The 13,050-nt window shown below is 38.3% G+C and overlaps 1 protein-coding gene across 4 annotated transcripts in view; it reads left to right on the forward strand.

The window, feature by feature from the left end:
* DLGAP1 (DLG associated protein 1) overlaps positions 1-13,050 on the forward strand; it is a 431,939-nt gene that overhangs the window by 243,948 nt on the left and 174,941 nt on the right. For all 4 annotated transcript variants that reach the window (XM_036762199.1, XM_036762200.1, XM_036762201.1 and 1 more), the window contains exon 5: positions 8,094-8,123. In XM_036762199.1, the coding sequence (XP_036618094.1) occupies positions 8,094-8,123 (30 nt within the window). The remainder of the gene's footprint in view (positions 1-8,093; positions 8,124-13,050) is intronic.

Below are 13,050 nucleotides of genomic sequence, written 5' to 3' on the forward strand. Positions count from 1 at the left end.
TGAGTAGTTTATTGACTTCCAGTGTTTCATCTAAAGCAGAGGTACCTTTAGGCTCTCAAAGGCTGTGCCATTAGAGCATGTGTTCTGGTAGGTTTTACAATGTTGAAAATGCTTCAGATGTGGTCCCAGCAATACACTATGTCTGCTGAATGAGGAAAGACTAGCCAAGTATAGAGTTCATTACCCTCAGGTTGGCCATGAGGTGATGAATTCTTGGGCCATTGCAACCAATGAAACAAAATAAAAATGCAATTATTTAAATATTAGGAAAAAATCTTAAAGAACAAGAAAAAATGTGACTGAAGAATCTTTAAGCTGAAAAAAGGTTATTGAGAATAAGAATTGACGGGGGCAGCTAGGTGGCGCAGTGAGTAGAGCACGGGCCCTGGAGTCAGGAAGACCTGAGTTCAAATCCAGCCTCAGACACTGGACAAACTTACTAACTGTGTGACCTTGGGCAAGTTACGTAACCCCAACTGCCCTGCCTCCTCCCTCCAAAAAAAAAAATCAAGAGAGAGAATAAGTATTGAGAATGGTAAAGTAGGCTTCTCCATGCCCACAGAAAATTAAACAAGATGAAATGAGTATAACATAGATCAAGAAGAATTTTCTGGTAGTAGAGTTACTGAATAACAAAATTAATTGTTGTCAAATATCTAGGCATTTGGGGGTCTTAAAAGATTTCTGCTTTGGGTGGAAAAAATAAGTAATTCAATAACACATAGAAATTATCACACATAAGTCACTTTTGAACCTCAAGGAAAGTTCTCCCCAATTCCACTCCATAGGCACATTTTGGAATGATCATCTATCTCTGCACTCTACCAGATAGCTATATATAAGATTAGCATCTTCCCCTTTTTGAATTGTTTACGTAATGATGATGATGATGATGATGGCATTTAAAGGGTGCTTTAAGAGTCACAACGTCACAAAGATTCACAAAATGCTTTACAAACATTATCTCAGTTGATCGTCACAATTATCCTAGCAGGAATTATGCTATTATATTATCATGAGTGCTACTATTATCCCCATTTTATAGACGAGGAAACAGCGGCAGACCAAACTTAAGTGAATTGCCCAGAGTTACAAACCTGCTAAGTGTCTGAGGCTGGATTTGAAATTGGGTCTTCCTGGTTCCAGATACAGTTCTCACTCCACTGCACCACTCTTAACAGAATGGCTAACTTCGCTTATATTCACAAAGTAACTCGACAGCCCTAGTAAGCCAATATTGCCCTTTGTTGGGCTTCTACCATCCTTTGCTGCAAATAAAATCACCAGTGCAACTAAAATTAAGCCACAGTCGGAGAGTTCTAGGCTAGTTGCTAATTGATGGACCCACAAATGAATCATCCCCTGACTTCTAGGATTATCCTGAGGAACTCTCTCCTTTCTCCATAGACTCAAATAACCATAGGATTCCACAATTGGAAACATCATCTAGAACCAATTATTCCTTGATAGGGATATCTTCTACAACCTGCTTGAATTTCTCAAATAATAGGTAGCCCGCTAACTTATGGATCAACTTCTTTTACTTTTGGAAAGTTTTACTTGTTGGAAATTTCTTCCACATATGACCTAAATCTGCCTTGCTACATTTTCTATTCATTACTTTGAGTTCAGCCTTCTTGAGCCAAGTAGAACATGGCTAATGCAACTTCACTATGACAGTCTTTCATATACCTGAAGACAATTAGCAGTTCCCAAACCTCCCTACCCCCTCTCCACAGTCTTCTCTACTCCAGGCTAATCATTTCAAGTTTCTTCAAAAGTTCTCATATGACTCTAGGTCACATGGGTCTCTAGTCCCTTCATCATACTGGTTATCCTCATTTGGACAAGCTATAGTTTATTGATGTCCCTGTTAAACTGTGGTACTCAGATCTGACTAAAAAATACAGTAGACTTATCTACTCCCTTATTTTGAATACTATGTTTCTCTTCACAAAACTGCGAAGGGAATTATGACCACTGCTACTTGATTCCTGACATACCCATCTCTAGCCTGCTCTGGTTTTGTCTCTGGCTATTCCCAGGTTAGACGCCAGTCCTGGCCAGATTACATTTACAATTCTGTTAACAAAACCAAAGACTGAATTAGCTTTTCTGGCTGGCACATCCTATTATTGACTCATTGACCTCACAGTTCCCTAAAACCTTCAGATTTAAACCATTATCTATTCACACATCCTCTACTCTGTACTTAAGCCATTATTTTTTAAATCTTGATAAAGGGCTTCAAATTTCTATCTATTATATTTCATCTTATTCTTTTTAGCCATTATCGTAACCTATCCTGAGTTGACCATCCCTAGAAATGTATATCCTTTATCTACTCATCATGATATGATGGAAATATCACCAGAATGGGCGTCAAGAGATCCCAGTCCTAATTCTGTGTCTGCCATTTATGTATTGTGTGACCTGTGGTGAATCATTTAACTGTTCTGGGTCTTGGTTTCTTCATTTGTAAAACAGGTTCATTATACCAGGCAAGATTATCTCTAGAATCCTTTCCATCACTAATACTACAGCTGAGATTCTGTTGGTTATTCAATTCAGTTAACAAATACCTATTACAAATATTTCCTTATTTCAAAAGTTTCAAAAAGACTTTAGTTTATTATTTTAAATTCTCTGAATTTTTTTTTGGTAATTTTTTTTGGTAATTTTGTTATATGGTAAATATTCAAAAGGATCTATGATCTCAATTTGAGAGTTCCGACTACGCAGATGATAACCCTTCCATGGCTGCCCATCCTATGTAATTCTTACCCATATCCACCCATGAATTCATTAGAGATGTTCCACCCAACAGCCTGAAAGCCTTCCTTGATTTCTCCTGACTTTGTGAGGGTATCAGTGGAGTACTCTGGCTCTCCACCTTTTTATTCCTCATTTACACCATGTAACCAACTCATCTTCTCTTTTTAATGACATCTTTTACTCCTCTTCTTCTTCAAAGTTCCTCATTGGTTTTATGTAGTAACATACACCCACCATGCTTCGAAAATTCTATATAATCTTGTTTAAATTAAACTCATGTGATGCGGTATGGTAGACATTTATTTATATGTATACTATGTAAGTAGCACTATTAGGTGCTATGGGGTTTTAAATAATAGTTGGTGTATATTAGATACAGCTGCTGGGCTCAATCAACTCAAAGCTTAGTAGGGAACTAAGACGATGATAGATGGCTATCATACACCATATTACATGAGTGCATTAGAGATTTCAATGCAAAGTGCTACGAGAGATCTGATAGCAGAAGACATTACCAACCAGGGAGATTGGGGAAGTCTTCATGGAGGAGGTGGCATTTGAACTCAACTTTAAAGAATGGGTAAGAAGTAGTTTGATAGGCCAATGTGAGAGTTTATTTTAACTATGCATATTTGGTGCGATGACTTAGCTTTTCCTTTTTTCTTTCTTTTCAATTGGGAGGAATAGATAGGGGAAAAGAGGCAGAGACTGGAGGAGCCCAAGATGAGAAGAGAACAGAAGGCAGGTGAGAAGGAATCAAAGACAAATAGGACAGCTTTGAAAGTTACATGTCGAATTGAATATATACTTCAAAAAGAAAAGCATGCTGTACAAAATAGAGATTCCCATTTCATGTCCAGCCCCTCCTTTAGTTCCAAAATGTATTATGAAAATGCTAGTTTTATTAAATGATTTTCAAGGTCAGAATTATTTGAACATTAAATTTTGCTTTAAGTGATGTAGTACAGAGGAAAGGGTACTGGATTTAGAATCAGGTGACTGGAGTGCAAATTTCAATTTCGTTACTTACTTAGTGTCTGAATTTGGGAACGTCTCTGACCATCTCTGGAGCTGTTTCCTCAACCGTAAAATGAGGGTATTAAACTAGATGACCTCTGAGGTACCTTCCTTCTCTAGATAGTACAGTGGATAGTGTGCTGGTCCTGTAGCAAGGGAGACCTGAGTTCAAATCTGGCCTCAGAGGCTTATTAGCTGTATGACCCAGCTTTAAGTCACTTAACCTCAGTAGTCAGCCTCAGTAACCTCAACTGTAAAATGGAGATAATCATAATACCTACTTTTCGGGGTTAATGTGAAGATAAAATAGACAAATATTTGTAAAGTAATATAAAGTATATAATATAAAATATAAAGTAGTATAAATTCTAGTTGTTGTTGTCATCAGCTAAAAATTCAAAAGGAGAAGGAAAGAATGGAGAGTACTGCAGACAGAGGGAAGAGCCTGTGAGTGTGCTACATTTTTAGGAAGAGAAAAGAATTGTCCTGTCTAGCTTAAGTATAGAGTATGGAGAGATGTGAAATAAGGCTAGAAAGATTGAGTATTGTTAGGTTGTAAAAGACCTTGAATCCCCAGCAGAGGAATACGAACTTTACTTGGTAGGAAATAGAGAGCCATTAAAGATATGAACAGAGAAATGATGTGTTCAGATTTATATGTAAGATTATATAGACAGAAGAATAACAGAGAGATTAGAAGAGGAGACGGGGTGGTGAGAATGAAAACTGAGGGTAACTAAATTTGGTGGTTAGGTCATTGGTAGTCTTTACAAGAGCAAGATTTTTTATATAAATTTATTTATTTTTATATGCATTATAATCTGTCCTTCCCACTGTCCCCTATTGAACAAACAAATGAATAAGTAAATATATAAATGAGTGAATGAGTAAACAAATAAGTAAATAAAGCAGAAAAAAGAACCTCATCATAAGCATTCATAGTCTAGCAAAACAATTGGCCATGCCCAAAACTGTATGGTCCTCTCTGTATTTTAAATACATCACCTCTCTGGTAGGAAACAGGCGATATATTTCATCTTCAGCCTTCTGTACTCATGGCTTATCATTGAATTGATCAGAATTTCAAAGCTCTTTTTCTCTATAATGTTGTCATATAAATTGTTCTCCATTTTGCTTACTTCTCTCTGCATCAGTTTATAGAGATCTTCCCAGTTTCCTCTGAAACTGTCTGTTTTGACATTTCCTATAGTACAATAATATTCACTTATTTATTTATGTATCACAATTTGTTTTACCATTCCTCAACAGAAATCAACTGGAAACCCCCTTGGTTTCCAATTTGGGGCTACTATGAAGAAAGCTGTTGTAAATATTTTTTGTATCTATAGGTCCTTTTCTTCCTCCTTTCATCTCTTTGGGGCATTGATCCAAAAGTGGTGGTTATTGTTGTTCAATCATGTTGAACTCTTCATGACCCCATTTGGGGTTTTCTTGACAAAGATATCGGAACGATTTACCATTTCCTTCTCCAACTCATTTGACAGATGAGAAACTTAGACAAACATGGTTTAGTGACTTGCCCAGGTTACACAGCTAGTAAGTGTCTGAGGCCAGATTTGAACTCAGGAAGAGGAGCCTTCCTTTTCAGGCCCAGTACTCTATCCACTGTACACCTAGCTACCTGAAGAATAGAAGGAGGGGAGCTGAAAAAATTCTCATAGGTAGCTTTAATCTTCTCTGGGGAGTTGAAAGCTGTAAATTCTCTGCAAGGAGAGAGAAGAGAGAGTTTAGAACTTTTGCTATGGAGAATGAGATAAGTACTTAATCAGAATTAAGCAGAAAGACTGAGCGGCATTGAGAACTCAGCCTAGGTTGTTGGCCATGAATTTGTAGTGAGTGACATCGGCTGTATTTACTGAAGTGTACTAGGGATACTCCTCAGCCTGATGGGCAGAAGGGGAGGATGTGGTTGGTGGGAGTTCCCCAGGTATGAGGATTTGCACTTTAGGGATAGTGGAAAATCAAGAACACAAGGGCCTTGGGACAGTAGCTAATGAAACATGAAGGTGCTAAGCCAAAGGGTCAAGGCTGGGCTGGAAGACAAATGAAGCTAGAATGAAGGAGATATTCTGGGATGACAGGGATTTGTAAGAAACTGAAGGTCATGACAAGGGCCAAGAGGAGAGTTAGTATGAGTCATTGTGGGAGTAGTGAAAGGAACCAAGTTTGTAGTCATGTTTTTATGTCAAGTAGTTTAATTCAGAATGTTAAAAAAAAAAAAAAAAGGACTAGGAGTTAATGATCTCTGAATTTGGGCCAGAAACAATTATTCTTTTGAAGTCAACATTTTGATGATGATGATGATGATAATAATAGCTAACATTTACATATGTCTAATACTTGCCTAGATTTTACATTGATCTGATCTGTATAACAGGCTTGTGAAGTAGATACTACAGGTATTATCATCTCCGAAAACTGAGGCTCAGAAAAATTAAGAGACTTGCCCACAGTCATCATGGTTCCCACATGTGGTGGCATGGCTAAAATTATACAAGAAACATAAGAACAAAGAAAATGATTAGCCAAGCCTTCCACGCTGTTCATACATGGAGACTCTCCTATAGTTTACAAAAACAATGTTGCTGCCTAAAGAACCTGCTGCGACGTACTGTTTGTGGTGCTGCCTGCTTGCTTTCTGGGCTGTCTGAAGTCCTTGTTCCAACAAAGTCACTTCTGCATCTGTTTGGGCTGCAAACCCTGTTGATCTGTCTGCTGCTAATGTTTCCCACACAGTTCCTGCACCAAAGGCACATTTGAGTGCCTTTGTAAGACCTAAGAAAACTATAAGTGGGGAGGAAAGGGGAGGGCTACATTTTTTTTTCCCATAAAAATAACAGGAAATGACAACTCTTAATAACATTGGATTATTCACTTAAATCAAAATCCCTAAATATTGATTTACTTGGGAGAGGGGATTCTACATTCCTAAGATTTTCTTCTCAATACCACACTAAAAAGAAAAAAGTCCATTACTGATTTTTTTTCTGTTTAAATGGAATGGATAGCAAAAGAGTGGTATATTCTTTTGAAAATTATAATGGAGGACAAGTTGGCAACATCAACTTTAAAAAGCAAGGTGAATACATGCCAATGCTGAACTCACCTGCTAAATTAAGGAGCCCTTTGAATTTGCTACATCTTCAGTCTGTGACAGAGCCAAAACCAGACCTGCAGCCCAAGGAGGGTATGGGTGCTTTCCTTTTAGCTATCCCACGGATCTTTGAAGATTTCCCCAATAATGGCCAATCCAAAAGATTTGTTTTTCTTGAGCTCCTGCACCATGTCCAGTTTTCTCAAGTTCAGTGTTTTCCAGAGAAGTCTGACTTCAACTTTATACAGACTTTAAAGTAACTTGAAAGCTATAGGAATATAGTAGTAGCCTCAAAATTTTAATTTGATGTGTAATATCGAAAGACAATTTAAGCCTTAAATCCAACAAAGTATATCCTAGAACCCAAGCGCCCTCATAATTCAGAGTATTTGATGGGAAGGACCCTGGAGTCTGCAGTATTGGGTGTTCTGGTCCTCCATCACTAAGGACAGTCTTTTCATCTATAAAATAAGGAAATTGAGCGACATGATATCTGAGGTACCTTGCAATTCTAATTTTGCACTGTTATATTAAATTAATCTCCAGAACTGTACTGAACTCCCTGAGGATAAAACCAGAAGGGCTTTGAAAACATCAAACTGAAAATACTGTCCATGACCCGACAACCTCAGAGAAACAAGTTGCTAAACCACAATACAAAATTTGACCCGCTGACAGATTTCAACAAAAACTTTCTCCCAAAATGGTTAGAAAGCAAAGTGAGTCCTTGAAATTATGCCTGGCCCAGATGACCACCTGAAACAAGCTATAGATGTCCTACCCCTCTCCTGCTTCATTTCTCTTTTCCCTTACCCAACCTAAAATCAATACTGCCTTGTCTCTAAACACATTATAAAGTAGAATCGCTGCTGGGGAGTCTCCAGCTATGTGGGGTTTTCCAGGCTTAAAATGCTTTAACACATTACTCATACAAGGTTTGGGTTTTACTTTCTCCAAAGACAGTTAAGATCTCTTTCTCATACCTTTTATTGCTCAGTGTTTTAATCTGGAAAGTTAAAAGTGACTAGAGGAAACTAATGCACTCATTTTCTAAGTCAACATTCTGATTAAAACAAGCTCTCTGATTACTAATACTTGTAAGTCTAGACCTGAAGCATGTGTTATAGAAGACTGAAAGGGTAATTTGGGGCCATTATATAACCGCCATCTTTTGTTTTTGTTCAAGGTATCATAAAACTGAGTTCTGCAGTTGAAGGTACGTTTTTTTGCAACCACAAAATCAATGTTTTGCTCAGGGGATCCAAATAAGGGCTTTGGTATTCTTCCAGCAGTGGCAAGAAGGGCATCTGTAGCACTTTGGGTAGTTGATGGTCATTTCCCCTGAGTGTCAGCAGTTGCCTTTCCATCTTATGCCTCCGTTGGTCCCAGTCAATATATGACTCTGGGCCTCTTACTTTTCTACAAATTGTATCATCATGAAGCTGGGAAAGCAGCAAAACAGGAGTGTGGTTTCTATTTTCTACAGTGATTGACTCACACCAAATGACCTTCAGCAAGTCCCTTAATCTCTGTGGGCTCCATTCCATACTGGGTAATGGTTACGTGAGTCTTTTCAGGGAACTTTGCCTTTGGTTCTTTCGACTGGACCTTCCACTAAATTCTTTGAGCATTTGCTCATACATAGCACACATATTTGCCCTGGATTTACCTGTTTTCCAGAGAGCAGAACACCTAGTTATTCTTCCTAATGAGCAAAATAACTAAGTAGATATACATGGCAAATCTCAGTGGGGAGTGAGGGGGGTAGGGAGGAGGACATGATATGCTACCCAGGATAGGTGTTTGGTACTGACTTAAAGATGTCCTTCCCATATTGATGAATGATCAGCCTCTTTAGCTTCCTCTTGCAGAAATCTGAGAAAGCAAGGTAAGGAAAAAGGGAAAAAGAAAGAAGGGTAAAACTTAGAGGGAAGAAGCCCAGGAGGAGACATGATAGTGTACATCCCCAGAGGGTTTGTTTCTTTGGGTTTTTTTTTTAATATCTTGTTTTAAATGTTGCATTATGCCACATTATCTGACTAATGAGTTATTATTACAAACATTATCCTTATCTTCAGGGAGCATACAATCCAAAAGCAGAGAATATGTCCTTTTCTCTTTTTTTGTGAGTTTTTATGTTTGTTTGGGGTTTTGTGTGTGTGTTTGTTTTACTGGGAGTGTTGTCAGTCACGCTTCCGAGGTTTCCTCATCCTGCTTAATCAGGGAAGGCTTCTCGGAGGAGGTGTTGGGCTTTAAGGTGAGTTTTTAATTTAAAAGGAGCTGTGGCTCATTGAATGGGAAATGCATGGACATGGGAGTGGGGAAATGATATGCTGGACTAGGGCAAGAGAATAGATCTGGGTAGATAATAAGTAAGGGGGGCAAAGGACAAACCACATCCAAAAGGGGAGGATTCTTACTTTTGAATAGTCTAGAATTGTGGCGTTTCCAAGGAAGATATTGAAAAAGTAAATTCTAGAACTCATATTGCTGGGAAAATGCCACTGCCCCGGCTGCACAGAGAACAAGGAAAAGATGACACAGGACTGAGTACAGAGGGTATGAGGGCAGAGGGAAAGGAAGCAGGAGAGGTGTAGGGCCTCCATAGCATGTTTCAGGTGTCCAACTGGGTCAAGGAAGAGTTCAAAGACTCAGTGTGGATTCCGATGCCCAAAATCACTCCACGTATAGGGACTCATAGTCTGCAGCAGGGATCTCAGAAACGAGTTTCAGTTAATTATCTATGGAGCAGGAGTTCTTAATCTTTTTTGTGACACTGGTAGTCTGGTGAAGCCTATGGACCCCTTCTCAGAATAACGTCTTTGAACAATTGAAAGAAATACTAAATTTCAGTTAGAGGTGAGTGAAAAATAAAAATGTAATTTTTTTTTTCCACATCCAAGTTCATTGGACCTATTTGTGGGCCTTTGGGGTCAATGGACCCTAGGTTAAGAAACCCTGCTCTAGAATGAGAATTCTAACACTGCAGATACTCTGGGGCTATTTTGATATTTTATGAGGGACAGGTTTTGAAGTAATCGTTTTCCTATCGCCTGTTTGACTTTATGTTCAAAAATCATTTGCCCCCCAAAGTCACAAAAAATGTTAGTTTCTTATAACTAATGCTTATTTTGCTACCTGAGGCCCCACAAAAAATGTCCTGTGTTCTTCAGAAAAAGACTCTGTGGATGAGGACAGAAGGCAGCCTAAGAACCCAATTCCTTGGTTAGCCTCCTTCCTGGCCCCTCCCACCTTCATCACTTTGCCCACTTTGTGGTCCTAAGTAAAGTCAGAGAACTCTGTCTATGGCATACTCTGGGTTCAGGCCACTTGTACCACTCACAGCAGCACTTGATTGGCAAAGAGTTATAGCAGCTTGATAGGCTGTTGAGAAACAAGTGAAAGGCATTAGGTTGGCAGCCTCTCTGTAGGCATGATCAGCATGCCTCCTTTGGAGCACCAAACCAAGGTCTACACAGTTTTCAGACAAAGCTAATGCTATAAACTTTGCAAATATTCACCTAATGAGCATATTTGCAAGTTCTCCATTTGTGAAGATTAATTTTAGGCAGTTTTATTGAGCCTGATAAACTTAAAAAAAAAATTAAGTCAAAACAGCAACCAGTCACATTGGCAGGATCTGACAATGGTTCTAACTTGTATAGTCTTAGAACCAGGAAAATATCAGACATGTTTTGGGTTGTTTGTTTTTAGGGGAAAAAACAACAAAAACAGAAAATATCTTGAGCCAAAACAGAGAACCTATCACTGTGTGGCTTGTTGCTTGATATCATGCAGATTTTCTTTTCCCTTTTGTCTGAGAAAAAAGATTTTCATTGAAATCCTTGAAGTGTGAAGAAAAACAGAACTGTCTCTACAAATTGCATTGACATTGTGATTAAAAGTAATCCTATGTCCCTTAAAAGACCTAACATGATATTATTACCTACTTTGTAGAGACATATGATTATGTTCTAATCAACCAACAATAAAGAAAATATTTTCCCAGAAATATTTCACAATTTTTCCACCACTACCTCCAACAGTTTTATTTTGTCCCTTTGTTGTAAATGCTTTGGATTCTGGCCATTATCTTTGCTCAAATCAATGATCTCTTACATTTTTTTAAATAATAAAGCAGTGAGGCATGCATGGAGGGAGAATACACTTGCCAAAATAATTGTAAATCTTCTAGGATTTGCTGCACAGTAGATTTATTTTATCTCTGGGTTTTTTGCCCTTAGCAAAATCTTTGCTTTTTTTCAGACAAAGAGCTCACACTTGCCTTAATCAAGATAGTATGAGAGCATGGGTCATACAACATCTGAGTATGCCAATGTTAGAATTACTTTCACATATTGTAGACAGGTTTGCCTTTTTAAGAGAGCAAGGGACTAGCCCCAGCCTGAAGCTTTTGTACACATAGACATATGTGTAGAGTGAGTTGAGAGGGAGACTTGTCAAGTCAAGAGAGGCAAGATGAAACAGAGCAAGACTAGATGAGTTGATTACAAGCCTTTTGAACTGATAACTGGGGCTGTGTCATGTGATGAGATTTGCCTGAAAGGCTATTTGTTTTCCACACTGTAGATGAGAATCGAAAATACCAGAATGACACCGAGTACTTTGAAAACCTAGACTAGGGAGATGAAGGGTTTGGCTTCCATGGACAACTGTTTCATGTTTCTTAAAATGGGAACAGATGAGTTTATGTGAAGAAATCAGCAGAGATTTTCTCACTTGTCTGGCCCAGATAGAATTGTTAGCAGATCTCTTCTATCCCAAACCTTACACCTAGTGAGGTTGTTGGGGTTGTGCCTCTGAAAACCAAAGCAACATTTGACAGAGTAATAACCCCATAGGTTTCCGGGAATGGCTTTCGTTTCAAATGGCAAAGGTCCCCTGGGCATCTACAGGTTTCTGTTTTGTTTGGTCATTCTACTAGTAACAGTGGTTAGAAAGTCTTGGGGGAAGAAGGCATTTGTTTCTCCAAGAGGAAGTCGGGGCAGCTTAGCACCCATCAGAGAAGGCGACTATCAGCAATAGCCATGAAATTCTCTAGCTGGGGCTTCTCAAAACATCACAGTCAAAAAATAAATAAATAAATAAAAATTTAAAAAAAAAAAAACATCACAGTCCTGACCTACCACATATAAAGTTCTTCAAGAAGATAAGCATGAATATACAAAAATGTGACTCAACCCTTTTCATCCAATTCCCTAAATCTTCCAGGATTTCAGACTGACTTTCTGTGTCATAAATAACTAAAAACAAACAAGTGTTCATCTATCAGCATGTCCTGGTATTTCCCTCACCAAGTACTCCAGGTGAAAAAGAAATACATCCATCCGTTCTTCTGTCTTATATACCATGTCATTTCTGGCAGACTTATGTGCAATGTATCCATAATGCAATATAAAATTAGGGTTTTGGTTTTTTTTAAATCTCAAATTGGCATTTCATTACTTCCCTGAAAAGGATCCTCCTCACTGTATTTCCCCAGTTGTTCTACAAAGTGCTACACACTGAGTTTAATTCACATAAACCCCACTGATCTTTTTATTTGTGACCAGTTTATTGCTCGTAGTAAATTTAAATGAAGTTTCTGACATTTATATTGCTAGAAAGCAAGACTTCATCATTCTCTAGGTAAAATGCCTGTAGACAACTACTTTTTTAAAAAAGGCATGGAGAGGAGTAACCTCCCTTTTTTTCCTATTAAAGTGTTTTACTGATGCTCTTTTCTTTACTGTATCACTTTCAGTTGTTTTTTAGTCACATCTGACTCTTTGTGACCCATTTGGGGTTTTCTTGGCAAAGATACTGAAGTAGTTTGCCATTTCCTTCTCTATCTCCTTCTCATTTTACAGCTGAGGAAACAGAGGCAAACAGGGTTCAGTGACATGCCCAGGGTCACATAGCTAGTAAGGGTCTAAGGCCAGATTTGAGCTCAGGAAGATGAGCCTTCTGTATTCCAGGCCTGGCACTCTATCTACTGTGCTGCCTAGTATATCGCTAATATTTCCTGGTGTCTCTACCACTTCTATACACCCTCACAAAATAGGACCCTCCTTTATAACAAGTTCAATCAAGCAAAACAAATCAATACATTGGCCATTCCTGAAAAAACATGCTTTAATTCT

The sequence above is a fragment of the Trichosurus vulpecula genome, chromosome 1, assembly GCF_011100635.1.
Source record: "Trichosurus vulpecula isolate mTriVul1 chromosome 1, mTriVul1.pri, whole genome shotgun sequence".
NCBI lineage: Eukaryota > Metazoa > Chordata > Mammalia > Diprotodontia > Phalangeridae > Trichosurus > Trichosurus vulpecula.